Source organism: Elephas maximus, chromosome 9, assembly GCF_024166365.1.
Source record: "Elephas maximus indicus isolate mEleMax1 chromosome 9, mEleMax1 primary haplotype, whole genome shotgun sequence".
NCBI classification, from domain to species: domain Eukaryota; kingdom Metazoa; phylum Chordata; class Mammalia; order Proboscidea; family Elephantidae; genus Elephas; species Elephas maximus.
The window spans coordinates 4,566,546-4,587,251 of record NC_064827.1 but is presented as its reverse complement, the minus strand read 5'-3'; the positions used below and the strand labels follow the sequence as shown (position 1 = coordinate 4,587,251).

General features: G+C 55.6%; 1 protein-coding gene across 3 annotated transcripts in view; it reads right to left on the bottom strand.

Annotated features, from left to right (window-relative positions):
- VAV2 (vav guanine nucleotide exchange factor 2) overlaps positions 1 to 19,571 on the bottom strand; it is a 211,779-nt gene extending 192,208 nt beyond the window's left edge. For all 3 annotated transcript variants that reach the window (XR_007518775.1, XM_049896845.1, XM_049896843.1), the window contains exon 1: positions 18,912 to 19,571. Coding sequence is in view for 2 of the 3 variants with exons in the window: in XM_049896845.1 (XP_049752802.1) it covers positions 18,912 to 19,115 (204 nt within the window). In the remaining variant the exon portion in view is untranslated. The remainder of the gene's footprint in view (positions 1 to 18,911) is intronic.
- Between the last annotated feature and the right edge of the window lie 1,135 nt (positions 19,572 to 20,706).

Genomic DNA, 20,706 nt, shown 5'->3' with positions numbered 1-20,706 from the left:
ATTTTTCCCAGGGCTTATTTGCATAAGGGGGGAGTTTGAGTGTATGAAAATTCAATCTTCCCTTTTTTGGAAAAAAAAATTATTATACAAATGAGTTAAGGAAAAAAAGGGTAGTTGCCAGCACACGCGTTATCGGCGAGTGTTCTCGTGGACATACATCCCGGCATCCTGGGAGCGGCGGGACTTCCACGGTGCGCAGCAGCCGCAGGAGGCGCAGTTCCGCCACCATCGCCGCCTGGCAAACCCAGACAAGGCCATGCTCTCTGAGCTTCAGTCTCCAAAGCTCTCCGACGGGGCAGCTGTAGCCCCCGTTCCACAGGCCGTCATGAGCACTGACCAGCTCTGCCCAGGACACGCAGGCAATGCCTGGCCCCACTGGCCCCTCGTCGAGATCATCCTCCGCATTGCCATGTGGCCCCTGGAGTACCCTGAACAGGCACCTGTGACAGTGACGCCACTGTCACTGTGGCTGGCCGACCTCTCTCCTGGGTGGCATCTCCTGCCACCCACCTAGGGACAGCCCAGGGGTCAGCCAATAAGGCAAGATCAAGGCTGAGGGCTGGAGCCTCTCCACTGCACCAGGTGGCTGACCCACAGCGAGTGTTCCCAGCCATCACAGAACCCACTGCTGAGCACCTGCACCCCCTGCCCTGACCCACTGCGTCGGGGGATGGCCAGGGACCCTCAGGCAGAAAGGGCATCTGCAGGTAAGCCAGGTGCTCTGGCTGTGCAGCCAGGGCCCTCGGTCGCTTCCACGAAGGTGGGAAGTCTCGTCACACCTTGTCCGGTGTGAGCCCTGAAACAGCCCAGCAGAGGCAGAGGGACACCCCGGCAACACAGAGGCTGGGTCCGTCCCTAGGTCACACCATCAGAACGCAGACCAGGCCCAGCTCCTGACCTAAAGCCTTGTCTGATTTGTTGACGCCCACGCATGCACGTACACAATACACATACAAAGAGCCTAGTGCACACACACGTATACAAATACAAATACACACCACAGACTACACAACCACCTAGTGCACACACAGACATACCCAGTCCACACAGGCACACACACATATGCATACACACACACGCATGCACACACATACCACACCATGCTGTCGGGATTATCCCGCGCAGCTCGCTGCGGAGATAAGCCAGGCCATAAAAAGCTTAAAACAACAAGTGCTGCAAGCGGAGAGGTTTACAGCCTGGATTTATTGACTCCACACTCACTCCCGCACAAGGCCCTGGTCCTCGCAGGCCCACCCTCCGCTCCTGCTAACTAAGCAATGGAGAAAGGCCCTGCCCACCCCTCCATCTGGCCTACGGTGAAGCCTCTCCCAGCACCATGGAGCACTGGAGGCGCCACCAACGTTGCATCGTTAGCTAATGTAGAAAACGGAGATCCTCCCAAAGAAGCCGGCAGGACGCCCAAGTCATTAGTGAAAGCAGACACTGCCTTCAGCCACGGTCCCGGCGACAAGGCAGCTCCCGGCAGCTGGTCCACTGCCAGCGCCATGACAAAAGGCCGCCTGGAAAGTGCAGGGACGACTGGTGAGCCTGGCCCGGAGCAGAGACTCACGGTCCCCGCAGGGCGGCGCCCCACACACATGCACACATCCACACACATGCACACGGGCACACATATTCATACATGTTCATGCACGCACTCACACATTCTCAGTCACACACACACACAAACTCATACACATGTTCACATACAACCACACATGTTCTCAGTCACACACGCGCACACACACATACACATGCTCACATACATTCACACACCCACGTGTGCACACACTCACACGACTGCACGCACACCCACACGGGGTCACACACCATCACACAGAGTTCTCAATCACACACATTCACACTCACATTGACATACACATACACACACACCCTCACACATTCGCACACGCACACGCAGTCGCACATGCTCACACACACTCACACTTACACACACACACAGGCTCACACACGTTCACAACACTCTCTCACACACACACACACACACACACACACACACACCCTGAGCCTCTAGCCTCCTGACACCCAGATGGGCAGGCGGCTTTTGTTATGTACCCCCTGGGGGGGTTTCGGCTTCAGGCTCTCTCCCAAGCTATCCTCAGGTCCACCCTGGAGGCACGCAGGACACGCCATTGCCCCATATTACAGTGAAGCACCTGACACTAGAGATGAGGCTCCTGACCCAAGCTCTCACGTGCGCACCGCCCAGACTGCCTTCTCCACCTGCTCTGAACTGGGCACCACCCCTCGGGGAGGTGGGAGGTGCGTGGACTGGCTCTCCCTGACAACCCCGCTGAAACACCTGCATAGCCCCTGGAGCCCGGCAGAGAAGGCTCACGCTGAGGAAGCCGCTCCTGGTTCAGCAAAGTCGTAGGGCACCCCAGGGAAGCCTGCCTGGGTCCCCGAGTTAGGTGAGCAACGTGGGCACCAGGGCAAGAAGGCACCAAGACACGTGCCCCACGGAAGGCCCTCTGTGCAGAGAATGTCTGGAGCCCCACAGCCACCGCGCCAACATCAGCCCTGCCTGGCCTGGTGCTCAGCACACCTTGAGACCACTGTCAGCCGCAGGACCAGCAGGCTCAGGTTGACCAGCAGGCTCAGGTTAACCAGTAGGCAAGGTACGCACAGGCTTACTTGTGTTTACTTACTAATCTGTAGTGCACAATTTCACGTGGGTTTTGCCACAGCTTTGATTAGTAAGTAAGTTTGTTTGTACCTTGCTTATTGGGTAATCCGTCCCTGACTGGACCTGCATTACTCCACTAAACTCAGAGACGTCAACACACTTGCCAAAGGCAAGCAACTGTCCACTACACGTCCACGACAGCAGCCTCAAGGTGTGGACTCCGAAACACCCTGCCACTGGGACTATCAGGAATGGGCAGCGGGGCAGGAATACCCCAGCCCCATTTCACAGACGGCAGGAAACAACCCAGAGCAGCTGCTGGGCGAGCTGACGGTACCCACACACAACACCCAGAGTAAGAGTATGAGGACTGGTGCAAAAGAAAGGCTGCCCTCTGTCGTGGTGAATTCCACCGCTCAACTCGGGGGCAGTGGGCCCACCACCCCTGCCCCAGGGCAGCCTCTCAACCCTCACCCACCTGGGCAGCTTCCAGCATGGGGCTGGTGAGAGCTTCGCCCAGAGACCCCACCCGTGCCCACCCACCAACGCCCCACATCAGGGAGGGACCACAACTATGTGTACCCTGAGGGCACCAAGATGCAGAGCCCTGTCATCAGGGGGAGCGTCAAATCCCGCTCAACCGCCTGCAGAGAAACGGCAGCTGAGCACAGTGACAGTTAGGCTATTACGAGGGAAGAGAAATCGGGGCCGGCAGGACCAATGACAGGGCCAATCCTGCCGTAAGACCAACAAGCTGGAACATGGGGGCTGGGAGGAGGGGCTGATATCTTCTAGAACAGTCTTTCCCACCCCTGCCCCACACCTTCACCTAACTGACACCTACCTACTGTCGAAGGCTCAGCTAAATGCCCCTTCCTCCAGGAAGGCTTCCTGGCCTGCTGAGACACGGCTGGCCCCTGCCTCACCTGCCTGCCCCTCATACGCTCTGGAGTCCCCACCTGTCCCCCTGTCACCTACTTAGGCTGCTCCAGGCACTACCTGCTCAATGTCTGACAGCGAGCCAGGCCAGCTCAGTGCTGTTCTCTGCTGTCTGCCCAAAGCAGGGTACTGAGCACCAAGTGGAAGAACTGCCTGAGCCTGGGCCCCACACCCACTGATGGAAACAACAGCACCAAGGCCATTCCATGTGGCGCAGGCCCAGGCCAAGGCACTCTCATGCCTCGCCTGGGGACGCTCAGCCCAGGGTTGGTCACCCAGGCCCAGGCTGGCTCCATCAAGGGCTAGGCTGCTGACTCCCTGGTGCTGGGGAGTTGGGGAACAAAGGCAGCCTTGGCCTTCCATCAACCCAACATGAAGACCTGAGCATGGAGGGGTTCCCCCAATCTCCCCAAGCTGCTGCAGGACCAGCTTCCTGGAATGGCCGAGGCCAAGAAGCTTGTATAGGGAATCGCAGGAACAGCACCCAGTGGCCCCTCCTGCAGTCAGCACCCCTGTACCCCAGCGGCGGCCCCTCCTGCAGTCAGCACCCTTGTACCCCAGAGGCCACTCTTGCAGTCAGCGCCCCTGCCCACCTGGGCCCAACCCTCAACCAGCCTCCAGGTGTGCATGCTGCCCCGGAAGCCAAAAACAAAAGACAACGCAAACACAAACTGATGGATTAAAGTGTAAGTTGGCTCAGAGAGACAGACTAGGGGTTAAAAAAAAAAAAAAACCGTTTGCTGTCAAGTTGATTCTCAGAGAGACCCTAAAAGACAGAGTAGAACTGCCCCATAGGGTTTCCAAGGAGCGCCTGGTGGATTCGAACTGCTGACCTTTTGGTAAGCAGCTAGAGCTCTTAACCATTACGTCACCAGGGTTTCCGGACGAAGGGTAAAAAAAAAAATGAAACCCAGTACTGTCGAGTCAATTCTGATTCATAGTGACCCTATAGGACAGAGTAGAACCGCCCCATAGAGTTTCCAAGGGGCGCCTGGCGGATTCGAACTGCCTACCCTTTGGTTTGCAGCCGTAGCACTTAACCACTAAGCCACCAGGGTTTCCAGATGAGGCGTAGGTCTGCTAAAATGATTTATTTTAATCCTCATCCAAACTCTACAACAACTGACAAAGGAACCTACAAATCAGAAACGGTGTGTTTCTAGCAGCAGCGAGACTTGCAGCACCTGCAGCCGGCGGGGGACACAGCAGAGGGCTGCGGCCAGCGGGGACATGGAGGAGGGCTGCGGCCGCCCCGGTCTGGCTGGCGGTTCCAGCCACCAGCACAGCTCCCATCACTGGCCATAGCCAGCTTATTGCTCCTGCTGATCTTCCGGCCCCAGAAGCCAAAGCTCCAGGACGCTGCTGACCGTCAGAGAGCCACGCAGAGCAAGGCATCTCAGGGCACTGAGGTGCACGTACCCAGAGCGGGCTGAGCAGGGGGCGCCTCTGACTGAGCGAGGGACTGAGTCAAGTCTCATCACACCTGAATGGTGACTGACACCAGCTGAGCAAGGGGCTCATGCCAGATGAGTCAGGGGCTTAGCGGGTGCTGGTCCGCTGGCTTCTGAAACCCGTTGTAAGGTAGGTCTGCAGGTTTGGGGTGCCCACTCCACACCCTGGAACTCTCCCACCAGCCATGCTCAGGAAGTGGACAGGCAGGGCACTGACAGGACAAGCCAGAGCGCGGTATCAGAGGTTAAATCCTTGAGACTCCTCTGTCCCCTGAAATCAGTCCTCAACCAAGCCCCCAGGGGTGGGTCTTGGGAACCCCATTCCAAGGTGGGGAAACACAGGCACAGAGAGAAGCAGCCACACAGCCACGAAGCCAGGCTGAACCGGGGCCTGGCAGAAGACAATGGTCACCCCACCAGGCATGTCAGCTACCACCTCACAGCTGATAGCGTGGGGGGCCCGGGGTGGGGAAGGGTCCCCAGGAGGAGCTGGAGAAGATAGCTCAGCCCAGAGGACTGGAGGCTGGGGACACCATGGGCAGCCAGGAAAAGACAGACACCACACAGCCATGCCGGATGTGGACAGAGGATGTTGACGGGTGGGAGGACAGAGGCACAGACTTCCTTGTGGCAGAGACCCAAAGCCAGAGCTCACAGAACATGGTGGGCAGCCTTCCTTCCCCTGCCTGCCACCTCCATAGGGCCCGGCCCATGCATGGCGGGGGAGCCTGGTTGCCAGTGCCCAGTTGCACCCCCTGGTCTGACTCAGCATTTGGGAGGGGTGCAGGACACAGCAAACCTGGTCAGGGAGGAGCTACCGCAGAGAATCCACCGCCGTCTTAACCCACAGGGCACCAGCAGCCCCCTCATCCCCTGCCTGCCTTTTCTCCACAGTGCCACCTCTATGTCTCCATTCCTCATTTATCCTGCTCCCCGGGGGTCAGCAACACAAGGATAGGTATCTCTGTCCCTTCTGTCCAACGTAACAGTGACGAGAACAGCATCTGATCACCCAAGCCCGGTGCCCTCCCTGTGTGCCAGGTGGCGTGTGGAGGGCTTCACCTCCTCAGTGACTTTCAGCCCAGGCCCCTCAGAGGGTCCTCCACCCTCCATGCGGCCCAGCCCCCACACTGGACATCACTGGGGCTAGCCGCCCTCCTCTGTCCTGAGCTGCCACCCAGGGCTCTGGCCACTCCCTGCCAGACCCCTCTCTGGAGGGACCACCAAGGGAAAGAGCAGCACCCCTCCGGGGCAGAGGCCAGTGACCCCTGCGAGGTGAGTGGGGATGGCAGCTTCCCAGGGAGGCAGAGCTGGTCCCACAGCTGCCTACTGGGGCCTCCACCTGGGACACCCAGGAAGAGGTGGGCAGAGATCAAGGGTCAGTGGCCAGCAGCTGGGAGAGAGCTGGCCGCCCCGCGCCAGGGACAGGAGCAGTGTTCTGATCTTCACCCACATCTTTCCCACCAAATCCTCCCAACAGTCCACAGTGGCCACTATCACTGCATTTTCCAGGTAAGGAAGCTGCAGCTCAGCCAGGTTAAGTGGCATTGTCACTATTAAGATGACAACTTCAGCCAAATGGTTTGAGCACGGTCTCCCCCACTGCTATTTCGGACAGTTCATTTTGTGCCCTAAATATTTTCAAGTATCAATTTATGGCAGGCACCATCCCAGACACAAGGGGGCTTAGCCTCTCAAAGCCTCAGTTTATTCATCTATAAAATGGGGCTTGGAGCCGGGAAATGGCCCGAGGCCGAGACGTAGTAACGCACACAGAGCACTTAGCAGGGCTCTCCACGCAGAGGAAGCCCTGTGGAAAGGCGGCTCTGATTGAGTACCTCCTGCTTGACAAATGGATACTCTGGACACAGATGGATACGTAATTGCAACCCATGAGGCATGCTGGGAAGGGGAAAGACCAGGGCACAAGCAGACCTTCAGAGGGGACCTGAGCCAGCCTGGGGGCAGGGGCAGGGGCAGTGCCCCAGGACAGGCTTGAAGCAGGTGAGCAGCAGTGAGCCAGTCAGAGGGGCTGCAGGGCCAAACACCCAAGGTGGGGCGCATGGGAGGATGGCCAGGGAGCACGAAGGGCCAGGGAGAAACACTGAGGGAGCCACACCAGGCAGGGCAGTGATAAGGGAGAGGAGTGACAAAACAGAGCACTGGAGGTCACTCCGGCTGGTTCGTGGTGAGGGGCTGGCAGGGCCAGGCTGGTTGCAGAAGGCAGCAAGAAAGAGGGACTAAATGGTCCAGGACTATACTCAGCAGACTACCACCGCAACCTGGCTTTGTATGGCCCGCCACCTGGCTTTGTATGGCCCACCGCCTGGCTTTGTATGACCTGCCACCTGGCTTTATATGGCCCGCCGCCTGGCTTTGTACTGCCTACAAGCTAAGGAAGATTTTCATATTTTTAAATGATTGAAACAAAAATCAAACAAAGAGTGCTATTTTGTGACACATGAAATTCAAGTTTCCTTGTCCATAAATAAAACGCTATTGGCACACAGCCACGTGCATCTGTTCACGTATCATCTGCGGCTGCTTTCACGCCACAAGGACAGAGCTGAACCGTTGTGACAGGGACCGTCTGGCCTGCAAAGCCTGAAATAATTACTGTCTTGCCCTTTACGGAAAACGTCTGCGGACCCCTGATCTAAGAGAGAGCTGGTGGTGGCCAGGTGGCCTAACTCAGTGGCCAGGCAGGGGTAGTTGGGGAAGTGGAAACAGACTCAAGGGGCAGTAGGGAGGGATGCCTGGCGAGGGTCTCAGCTGGAGCGTCTGCCACAGCCAGGGCCCCACCAGAGCCACCCAACAGCTCGATAGCACTACCCCGTTGCAGGCATCCCACCCTCAAATGCCGGAAGCACAGCTCACAGTCATGGCCTGGGCACAAGGGACAGGAGGAATGGACCAGGGGACAAACGTGTTCCCCCATGGGTCTCTTTAAAAGAGGGCAGCACAGAAGACAAGGGTGCCCGCTCTCACCACTTCTATTCAATTTTGTATTAGAAGTCCTAGCCGGAGCAATAAAAAAAAGAAACAAAGGTATCCAGATTGGAAAAGAAGTAAAATTAACTCCATTCACAGATGATATGACCTTACATACAGAAAATCCCAAAGAGTCCATAAGAAAATTTCTAGAGCTAATAGAGGAATTCAGCAAAGTTGCAGGGTACGAGGTTAACAAACGAAAATCAGTTGGGTTTCTATACAACAACGATGAGAAATCTGAAAGGGAAATTAGGGAAACAATTCCATTTACAACCACATCTAAGAGAATAAAACACGTAAGAATAAACCTACCCAGGGACGTGAAGGACTTACACAATGAAAACTATAAACACTGCTGAAAGAGATCAAAAGAAGACTTAAATAAATGGAAAGATGTTACGTGGTCATGGCGTGGAAGACTTAATATTGTTAAGATGTCAACACTACCCAAAGCAATCTATAGGTCCAACCCAATCCCAATCGCAATTCCAACAGCCTTCTTTACAGAAATGGAAAAGCCAATACTCAACTTTATATGGGATGGCAAGAGGCCGTGAATAGCTAAAACAATGCTGGAAGAGAAGAACAAAGAAGGAGGACTCACACTTTCTGATTTGAAAACATACTATACAACTACAATAATCAAAACAGCCTGGTACTGGTATAACGATAGACACATAGACCAACGGAATGGAACTGAGAGTCTAGAAACAAACCCACACATCTATGATCAACTGATTTTTGACAAGGTTGCTAAGTCCATTCAATGGGGAAAGAAGAGTCTCTTCAATAAATGGTGCTGGGAAAAAGAGATTTACAACTGCAGGAAAATTAAACAGGATCCACACCCGTACACAAAAGCAAATTCAAAACGGATTACGGACCTAAATTCGCAAACTGAAACCCTAACACTTTTATAAGAACACGGGGCAACACTGTCAGGCCTAGCTTTCAACAACGGATTATCTAACATAAAAACAAAAGTATAAACAGCAAAAGACAAAATAAATAGGTGGGACCTCATACAAATTAAACACTTTTGCTCATCAAAAGACTTAACCAAAAAAGTGAAAAGCCAAGCTACCGAGAGAATATGTTCGGAAATCATGTATATGAGAGGAATCTAATAACCAAAATACATATAAAACTTCAACAACTTAACAACAAAAAGACAAATAACCCAATCATAAAAGATAAAGGACCTGAATAGACATTTGACCAAAGAGGACATTCGAATGGCCACCAAACACATGAAGAGATGCTCAGTGTCATCAGCCATCAGAGAGGTGCAAATCAAAACCACAATGAGATACCATTTCACTCCCACTAGGATGGCTAAGATAAAAAATAAAAGAACAGAAAATAACAAATGTTGGCAAGGATGTGGGAAATTGGAGCCCTTATTCATTCCTGGTGGGAATGCAAAATGGTAGAGCCGTGGTGGAAAACAGTGTGGTGGTTCCTTAAAAAACTAAAAATATAATTGCTATAAAACCCGTTGCCGTGGAGTCAATTCCGGCTCATAGCGGCCCTATAGGACAGAGTAGAACTGCGCCATAGGGTTTCCAAGTACAGGCTGGTGAATTCAAATTGCTGACCTTTTGATTAGCATTTGAACTCTTTAACTACCGTGCTACCAGGGCTCCAGAACTGCCACATGACCCAGCAGTTCCACTCCTAGGCGTATACCACAAAAGACTTGAAAGCAGAGACTTAAAAGGAGACGTGTACACCAATGTTCACTGCAGCACTGTCCACAACAGCCAAAAGGGGGAAACAGGCTACATGCCCATCAGCAGATGAATGGATAAACAAAATGTGGTCTGTACACACATTGGAATACTACTCGGCCAGTAGGAGAAATGGAGTCTTGACATGTGCTAAGACATGGATGGAGCTGGAAGACATTACGCTGAGCGAAATACATCACTTAAAAGGACAAATATTGTAAGACCTCACTTATATAAAAAGACAAGAAAAGGAAAACGTATAGGGACCAAATTTTATGAGTGGTTACCAGGGGCAGGAGGGGGGGCGGGAATGGAGGGATTAAAGGTGATGGAAACATTGCATTGATTAAGGGCAGGGTTGCACAGCCGATCATTGTAATGCTGTCAATAAACTGTACACCTGTAAAAAGAGGAATTGGCAAAAGTTGTGTAATAGATATATTTACAATAATGACCAAAAAAAAAAAAAACAGTAACTGCCAAGGTTGCTTATGTACAACCAGAAATCCAATAGGATTTGGTTTCTCGATTTGGAGGTTTAAGGTCGTGGTTTCATGGGACATCCCAGTTAACGCCTCTGTTCTACCTCCTAGTTCGATGTGCAGTGCCTGGGGTCTTCAAAGCTTACAAGCAGCCATCCAAGGCACAACAATTGGTCTCTATTCACCTGGAGCAACAGAGGAAGAAGGAAAACCAGGAATAGAAGGAAGATAAGGAATGTGTGGCTAACTGCCTCCATGAACAACTGCCTCCTTCGCCATGAGACAAGAAGAACTGGATGGTACCTGGCTACCACTACTGAACATTCTCCTAAAAGATTCTATAAAAGAAGCTTGATCAAAAAGGTGGAAATGCAGAATGGAATTTTAAATGCTCATGGAATCCAGACTTTCTGCAGTCATGGAGGATGAATGAACCCCTGAAGCTACTGCCCTGAGATAATCTTTAAACATGAAACCAGAAATATCCCCTGAACTTCATAAAACCAAACAGTAGTTTAGCTTAACTAGTAAACAAAATGTCTGCCTTGAGCATTGTGCTCTTTTAAGAACTATCTGCGTGGGATCCAATTGACAACCACAGCTTGATAGATTAGGTAGGAACCTTAGGTGAAAGGGAGTTTATACTAATGGGGGAGAAACCACTCAGAAAAGGAGGGTGAGAATGTGTGCACAACTTGAAGAATGTCATCAATGTCACTAAGCGGTACACGCAGAAACTGTTCAACGGGTGTACATTTTGGTGTGTATATTCTCAACAACAAAGTTAATTAAATTAAAAAAAAGAAGAAAAAAAGGAGGCATCACGCCACTGACCACTCAGTCCAGGACCCACACACGTCCTGGGACACGTGCCCGGAAGGACGAGGAAGCCTCCCTCCGGAAAGAAGACGTCCTCGGTCACCTGGACCTCCTGGCAAGGCCCCCAGAAGGCCTGCCTCCAGCTGGGGCTGCTGCCCCCATCCCAGGGCCCAGGCTAGCGCAGCACAGCTGAGAGCCGCGCACTCCAGAACTGTGGGGCCCACATCTCCGAGGCCCAAGCAATACACAGAGGAACATCACTGCCCATGATGGCTTCCCATCCTGAAACAGCACTCTCCTCGGATTCACCCTAGGCCATGCAAAAGCCGGATTTTTGGAATCAGTACACATCACACAAACAATTCCCTTAGCGCCAAATGCCACATCACATCCTCCCCATGACCTGGGCAGATACCGCTCCTTAGTCTTCCTGCTGATCCCAGACACGAGCCTCAGAATCCTGCTTAACACAGCACTCCAAGTGCCACTTGAGTCAGTCACATCACTGCTAAAGAGGGCGCCCACAGGCCACACCTGGGCTCATCGGCCCTCTGCCCCCGGCCCCCTACTTGGTGGGGAATGACACCGATATTGTTCACACACCCTCCACGCCCCAAAAGGATCCCTGGTGGTGCAAAGATTAAGCACCTGGCTGCCGAAAAGGTCGGCAGTTCAAACTCACCAGCCATCACGTAGAGGAAAGGTGTGGCAGTCTGCTTCCGTAACGATTGCAGCCTTAAAAACTCGATGGGGCGGTTCCACTCTGTCCTATAGGGTCGCTATAAGTCAGAATCGACTCGACAGCACACAACAACAATAATCATGCCCCCAAACACGCCACGCCATGAGGAAATGCTCCTATCTTGGATTTATTTGGTTAAATCAGTGTTTCTCAACCTTCTCTTCAGTATCACCCGCCTCCTCACAGGACAGGCCTTTCCAAACGTTTCTTCCTTATCCCCCTTCCCGCATGAAACTTTAATAGCACAGACATACCGTACGTCTGTCTGTGCACTGTAGGTCCCTCTGTGCTTCACGCTCAAAAAGAGTGAGATTTCTTCATCCCCAAAGACTCAATTTTCACCTCCTTGAGGATGACAGTGCCTCCATTGGAAATGCATGGGTTACATAAAATAGGTACTAAAATCAATTTTATCTATTTCTTTTTACTGTTTTAATCTCACGACCAGAAATTTTAAATATATATGTGGCTCACATTGTATTTCTCTTTAACAGCATTGATATAGATAGAAAATAAATACAAATACACTTGCATGTATACACATAAATGTGTGTACACACAGTAAATACGAAGACGCAAGAAGAATTGACGCCTTTGAATTATGGTGTTGGTGAAGAATATTAAATATACCCACGTGCTGCCAGAAGAACGAACAAATCTGTCTCAGAGGAAATACAGCCAGAATGCTCCTTAGAAGCAAGAATGATGAGACTACGAGTCACATATTTTGGACATGTTGTCAGGAGAGATCAATCCCTGGAGAAAGACATTATGCTTGGCAAAGTAGAGGGTCAGCAAAAAAGAGGAAGACCTTCAAAGAGATGGATTGACACAGAGGCTGCAACAATGGGCTAGAGCATAACAACGATTGTGAGAATGACGCAGAACCAGGCAGTGTTTCATTCTGTAGTACACAGGGTCACTATGAGTCGGAACCAACTCGAGCGCACCTAACAACAACATACACATATACATATGCGTGCACATACAAATGTGTATACACACACACAGAGTCATGTATACACATGCATGAATTGCCTTGGTCTGGGTCGCTATGAGTCAGAATCAACTGGACAGCAACAGGTTTGGTTTTTTTCTCAGGGTGGCCACTGAGAGGGCCTGGAAGCAGTGACACCCCATTAGCAATGAGCACACTTAGCACCCGGATCTTGGCTTCTAAATACCCTTCTTCACTACAAGGAAGTAGAGCTCCTTGGAGAAATGGCTGATTCCAGAGCTGCAGCAGGAAAAATACAAGATCAGCCTGGAACATTCTGTGACAGGAAGTAAGGATGTGTTCAAGGAATGATGGCAACATTTCAAAAAGACACAGACGCCAGCTTGCCGCAGCTCCCCTGGTCAAACCTGAGGTAATTAGGCAGCAAAATAACCTATGATAGTAACCAATTACAAGCAGCCCAAGGAGTAAAATGGGAGACCATAATCCAAACTGACAGAAAAAGATAGATTTTTACATGGTCTCCAAGTACCTAGCTAAAAATACTTTTTAATTCCAAAGGTGAAACAGAGTGACTGCACAGCGGACAAGCTGGGCAAACATCACCTTCATCAAGAGATTAAAGCCAACTTCCCCGGCAATGAGACACACAGAAGTCATGAGCCACCTGACAGGAAAGGAGGAGAACTCAGCATCACAGCCCCAAAGGTGTGTGACCTGAGCCCAGTCATGCCGAGACACCAGACAAACCCAAGTGGATGGCCACTGGGCAACATCAAGAGCCTGTAACCTTCGAGTGTCAAGGGCACAGAAGTCCAAGGAAGGCTGAGGAGCCGGCCCAGACTGAAAGGGGCTCAGAGAGAGCCACCACTACTCCACAGCACGAGATTCCAAGGTTGGCCCTGTTTCTGTCAAGGGCGTTTATTGGGACGGCTGTCAGACCTGGATGGGCGAGATGGTGGGAAGGCCTCGCTTCTCATTTCCAGATTTAGAGGCTGTATTTCAGTCATGAAAAATGTCTTGTTGGTTAGAAACACACTCGAAAATATTCAGGGGTGCTTACCAACTAACTTTCAGTGGTTCAAGAAAAAGTCATTTGTGCTGCACTCACAACTTCCTGAAAGTCTGAGATTTTTCCAAAATTAAAAAAAAAAAAAACTACCAAAACCAGAAGAAAAGGCTTCTTTGTTTCAGCTGGAGTCAGCCATGTTTCTGCTGCCCAGTGACCCTAGCAGCCCACACTGGGCCTCTGGTACCAAGCACCCCCCTGCTTCCCTCGGGAGTTCTTCGGGTACACCTCATGTTAGTCCTTGGTAGACCAGAAGCTCCATGAGAGCAGAGACTGGATGTCCTGCTCCCTACTCCTCCCCTGTCTGGCAGCAACCTGTCTGGCACGAGGCAGGGGCTCTGGGATTATTTCTGGAAGGAAGGGAGGGAAGGAGGGAGGGCAAGGTAAGAGGACAGAGGTGTCTGGCACTGCAGCACCCAGAAGAGCAGCGAAGCCTGCCCTCAAGGACTCACAGCCACTGGAGGCACCAACTACACACGGTGCCAGCGTCCTTCGTGCGCTAAATCTATCCTGTTTGGCGCTCTAAATCTCTCTGGAGACTGAGCCACAGAGCATGGCGACCAAGTGGTGTACGTATTGACACCGCGAATGAACACCAAGAGGCTAGCCATGGGCACCCAGCATGAAGGAGCCCAGTGCACAGAGCAGCCCAGCCCAGCCCAGCCCAGCCCAGCCCAGCCCAGCCAGAGGAGGTTCCTGTGGGGGACACTGCAGGAGCCCTTACAGGAAGAAGCAGGCTGAAAGGAAGGGAGGGGTCTTCCAGCAAAAGCCCAGCACTGGAGGGGCAGGGACAGAAAGACCATATAGCAGGAAGGTGGGAAGAGGCTGGCATATCCAGCACAAGGAAGGGGATGTTGAGTCTGGAGGTGTGGATGGAGCATACCCAGTAGGCTGGGACCCCAAACCTGCTCTGTGCCCAGTGCCCCTTAGCTAGGCACGATCCACTAAGGACAGGCTTTCCATGGGGATACCGGGCCAGCCAGGGTGGGGTGGGGGAGGCAGAGGCTGGGTGGTCATGCTGGAAGGTTCGTCATGCTGGAAGGTTCCAACCACAGCCAGAAGGCCAGAGCTGTCTGCCATGTTGACACAAAAGCCGCGCCAGACCCTGCTCTCCTAGCGGACCAGTCAGCAATGCGGCCACACCTAGTTGGTTTAATTAAGCCCACGGTAGCTTCAAGGCATTTGTGGATAAAAATAATAAAGAGCATCCGGCCAGCTCCTAGAGGGCACAGCCAAGGGGCGACTTGGCACCCTCTGTGAACACCTCCCAGTGCCTCGCTCTGTACACAGCAGGTGCCCAATAAATGCACATGGCATTGTGCTTCCTTAAGGCTAATAACCCAGCTGAGATAAACTCACAGCAGGAGGACCATACAGAAAGCTTTCTGTCCTCGAAATAGGATGTAACCATGAAATGCCACAGGATGTAACCATGAGATGCCGTGAGGCACTCTGGAAGGAAGGCCTTGGAGCGGCCTGGTTACCAGGCCCCACGATCTGCAGGGGTGGAAAACAGAGGGGCCTCGCCCGCTCAGCGGCCCAGCAGCCAGACTCCCCAAAGGAGAAGTGCTCCCCACCCCAACCTACTGTGGGTTCAGGCTCTGCACCCCGCCCAGCTGTGGGGACAGACTCCCCATCCCATCCTACCGTGGGAAAAGACTCCCCACCCCATCCAGCTGTGGGGACGGACTCTCTACCCTATCCAGCCATGGGGTCAGGCTCTTCCACCGCATCCTACTGTGGGGTCAGGCTCTCCCACCCGATCCAACCATGAGAACAGACTCCCCACCCCAACCGACTACGGAGACAGGCTCTCCACACCATCCAGCCCGGGGAGGCAAACCTCCCCTCTACCCCCCCGCCATGAGAAACCAAGAATCAGGCCAGGAGCACCATCAGACAGGTCACAGGCAAGCTTTGGTGGTCCTCTGAAATGAGTCTATATGAACAGCCCTGGGAGACAAAGAGACTTTAGTTCATGTTTTAATTTTGCCACTGTCTATGGCACTGTGGGGGGAGGGAGGGGCACGCCCACCCAGGGTCCTGCCTCTCAGGGGCAGGGCAGGTAAGAATGGGCACCTGCAATGTTCTTGTCATCACATCACCCTGAGTTGAGACCACATCTTCCCGCCCTGCCTCCTACGGAATATAAGCTCCCCCATTAGCAAACAAGCAGCCACACAGAGGGGCTGCCAGCGCCCTCTCCCCACCCTGCACAGCCGCAGGGGATAAAGAAAGTGGATCCTTTAAAGGCAAGCACAGAGATGGGACTGTCCGGCCAAGTGACCAACAGCACAACCGTTCAAGAAGCGCCTGCAGCAGCCTGGACAGCAGGGGGCATGGAGACCACAGTGTGGCCAGTTGCACCCTGCACAGGACACAGGTGGGCGGGGAGGAGGGCCTGCAGCCTTAGCCACAAAGGGCCATAAGTGCCAGGGTCCAGACAATGACCCGAAATCTGTCAACATTAACTTCGTACTTCAAATCCTCACAACATGGCTATGAGGTGGCTGCCGTTTCAGTCTCCACGACACAGATGGGGAAACTGAGGCCCCGAAGGTAAGGTCATCTGCTGGGAGGTGACAGAGCCAGAATTCGATCAGAAAATGTGGCCACTCAGACAGACACACAAGCACACGCCACTCTGGTTCTCCCTATCGCCCGCCCTCCCTTAAGCCTGATTGAGGTTGTCAAGGATTTAATTTTACTTGACTCCACGATCAACAGCCATGGAAGCAGCGGTCAAGAAATCAAAAGATGCATTGCATTGGGCAAATCTGCTGCAAAGGACCTCTTTAAAGTGTTCAAAAGCAAAGATGTCACCTTGAGGACTAAGGTGCTCCTGACCCAAGCCATGGTGTTTTCAACTGCCTCCTATGCATGTGAAAGCTGGACAATGAATAAGGAAGACTGAAGAACTGACGCCTTTGAGTTGCGGTGTTGGCGAAGAATATTGCATATACCACGGACTGCCAAAAGAATGAACAAATCTGTCTTGGAAAAAGTCCAGCCAGAATGGTCCTTAGAAGCAAGAATAGCGAGACTTCATCTCACGTACTTTGGACATGTTGTCAGGAGGGATCAGTCCCTGGAGAAGGACATCATGCTTGGTAAAACAGACGGTCAGCGAAAAAGAGAAAGACCCTCAACAAGATGGACTGACACAGTGACTGCAACAATGGGCTCAAACACAGCAATGATTGTGAGGCTGGCGCAGGACCCAGCAGTGTTCCGTTCAGTTGTACATAGGGTTAATATGAGTCAGAACCGACTCGATGGCACCTAACGACAACCATCCTGGTTGGGGCAGAGGGGTCAGGGGACTGTGTGGGTGTCAGCAATGCCGCCCAGAAAGGACACACACTTCCAGCCCCTGCCACAGCCAATACCTCCCCATCCCCACCCTACTCCCCAAACCACAGCTGGGAACGGGCAGGACCAGGTGACTCAGCCAGGCAAGGCGAGGCCTCCCCAACCTCTTCAGTACCGAACCTCCCCCACCCCAGTGGCCCTCTGTCCCATGCCCTAGCCTCTCTGCCAATCAGCCCAGAAACCCTGTCCAGAGAAAGCGGGCTGGGCAGCCCCCAGGTCATAGTCACAGGCAAGAATACCACGGGTTCAAGGCGTGGCTCTCATCTCAACTCAGTTTCTCCAGCCATAAAATGGGGAGAGCATTTCCCAGCCCCAAAGTGGCTATAAGAACAGGGGGGATGACAGGTCTGTGAAAGCACCCTGCAGTGGGCAACACGTGGCAACCCTACCCAGGGCAAGTGATGTCAGAAATGTGTGACCCCACTGTACTCACCGCCCCCCACCCCCAATCCCAGGCAAGGACCGGCCAGGACAGCAGCTCCCTGGGCTTCCTGGGCCTGGGGCTGGGCCATTACTCATCTGAGGGCAGTCCCTTTCCCCCTCAGGGACCTCCTTTGTAAGCTGTTGCCCCCGCCCCATTTCCATCTCCTGGGAAACCCAGTTGGGAAAGGGCAAAGGCCTCAAGGCCCCCGTCGGTTGGGGGGCAAAGGCCACGCAGCCCAGCCTGGAAATGAGCGGTGACTCACTCCCTCCCCAGCGCCGGTTTTCCGATGTCACACTCGTGAATGGCTGTTGTCCACGCGGAATCACCGAGGGCTGCCAGAGAAGGGCTGCCGGGTTGGCGGGTGGCTGCGCCTGGAGGATGCTGGCCAGAGAGGGCTGGCCCCCAGCCCCTTTGCATGCCTGGCCCCTTCAGAGAGTGCGCGGGTAGGGGTTCCGCGACCCCGGGGGGCGGAACTGGAGCCTCGATTCGGCTTAAGTTTCTGCCAAGTTCCCTTTAAGGGGCCAAGAAAAGCAGCTCCGGCCGGCCGGGCGGACATTTTCCTGCCCAGCAGCAACACGCGCGCCTCCGCCGCGACAAAGGCCACACTCGAGGGCCCAACGGAAGGAGGACGGGATTCGGGGATGGGATGGGGTGACTCCGAGCTCCCGCCAAGTTGCGCGGCCCTGGGTGCCCTGCAACAGACCGCGCCACCCCCTACCACGCCCGCGGCCAGGAGGCGGCGGCGGCCGGCAAGGGGGCGCGCCCCGGGCCCACCCGCTCCCCGCCACCAACGCCCTGTTTGTCCTCCACCGGGTCCAGCTATCAGGTGAGAAGCCGGAGGACGCAATCCCAGGGTGACCACCCGGCGTGGCAGGCTTGGGGCCGGAAGGGACGTTCGCAGGGCCCCGGGCGCCCCGGGACGAGGCAGCCATGCTGAGCGCTCGGCCCGGGTTCGAAACCCTCTCTCCCACCCTGGGAGGCACAGACGGGAACAGGCGCTCCCAGAGCTGTGCTCGCGGGCGGCGGAGGCGCGTCCCAGGCTGGGGGACTTTGGCAAACTTCCGGCCCCCGAGGGCTGCCCCTCAGAGGAGCCGGCTCGGACCCCGAGCGCGCCCCCTTTCTCCGCTCCCCTTCCCGACGCCCCAGCCAGTGTCCCGGGGCGGCCCGCGGCTGCGTCCTCTGCGTCCCCGTCCGCGCGACGAGCGGCGCGAACGCCCGAGGACCGGGCCCGAGAGCTCCGGCGGCTCGGCTGGCCGGGCCCTCCCGTCGCGCCTGGGTCCTCACCTGGGACATCTGCGGCCGGAAGTTAATGTCCTTGAGGTCGATGGAGCCTGGGGACAGGTTGTGCAGCAGCTGGCAGAGCAGGACGCCATCGCGCAGCGCCTGAGCCAGGTCGAAGACCGCAGCCGAGGGCCACACGACCCGGTGGTTGGGCGGCAGGACCTTGCAGTCGATGAGCCAGCGGCCGCACTGCCGCCACTGCTCCATGGCGCCCGGCGGCCGCCCGGCTGGCGATGCCGCTCAGCGCAGGGCTCGGGCAGGAGCGCGGCGACCGCGGGGCATCCCGCCCGCGCGGGGCTCGGCCGGGGCGGGGCCTCGCGGGCGGCCGGTCCGCTGCGCCGCCGCGCGTCCCTCTTCTTCCTCCCGCTCCTCCGCCCCTCGCGGGCCGCCGCTCCCACCCACGTGCTGCGCCGGGTCCCCCCTTCACACACACAAGTCCCCGCGGGCGCCTGGCCAAGCTCCTCGCCGCACGCCGCCGCCGCGCTCCCCGGCCGGCCCCGCCGGGCGCCGCATTCTGCGCTCTGGGCTCCCGTCGCCGCTCCGCGCCCCGGAGACAAAGGCTGGCGGGTCGCTCGCTCCGCAGGTCCGGGGCCTGGGCCGCCGCGCTGCCGCCGCCGCGCTTTGTTCGCCGCGCCCGCGGGCTCCGCGATCCGCGCCCGGCTCGGCGGCTCCTGGGCCGGGGGCGGGGTGCGGCCGGTGGGGGCGGGCGGGAGGCGGGGCCGGGGTCCTCGCCCCGCCCGCCCAGGCCCCGCCCCCGCCCCCCACTTCCTGCCCGGCCGCAGACGCCCGCCAAAGTTGCGAGGGCGGGGGCGCGACGCGGGCCGGCGTCCGGTCCCCTTTCTCCCAGGGGCATCCGGACTTTCACGGAGCTTTGCGCCCGGGACGGGCGACCGTGCTTGGGGATCCCGCGCAATGGCCGGGTCGCTGTCTCTGCATCTCTCCTGGGCGCCGCGCGTGGCTCCCCGTGGAGGTCTGGAGTCGCCCTCGAGGAAGGGCAGACCCCGGAGAGGGCGCCGGGCGGGGCGGAGGACTCCAGAGCCTCTCAGCACACCCACCGGCCCCTCGGGGCGCTGTGAGGCCGGATGACTCGGTGCCCAGAGCCCCTTCCCGTCCTCCACCCTGGCCAGACGCCCGCAGGAAGCCCCCCCAGCTGCCCCCCCGCCCAGCACAAAGGCCGGGATTCCCTCGCTTTGGGCCCAGAGACCCGGCCACTTGCAGCTGCCCGGGAGGACAGACCTGGCGTCCGGGCTGGAATATGTGAGATAAGTCAGCCAGAGGGCTGGAGACGCGGCCGGCCCCGCCCAGGTGACACCGCCCCCATGCTGGCCGCTGTGCCGATGACCCTGCCCTGAACTCGCGCCTGAGCCACGCCCCCCAGGGGGCCCCTGCCGGGGGCACAGGGTTCTGTCCAGCTGGCACTGTGCGACAGTGGGAGGGCCTTCGAGGACAAAAAGAGCGGATCTGGCGATGAAATTATAAGGACCCTGGCTCAGCAGTCGGGAGCCCTGAGTTCCTCCCAGGGCTGCGCTGGGTGAACCAGCGGAAAGGCCCTGGAGGGGATTTCTGAGCGCCCTCCCCTCCCCGTGGCACTCTGGGCTGAGCCCTACCCCTGGGCCTGTGTTTGCCGGGACACTGCTGGCCCAGCCCAGTACCACGGCCCCCATCTCCTTTAGCTTTCCTGGTGCAAGGTCCAAACTGGGTGACACCCCACCTCCCTGCACCCCTAGAGGGTCCCAGGGGCCACCTCTGGAAGTCCTGCTCTGGGAACTGGCCTCCTCCTAGCTTGAGGAGGAAGCGT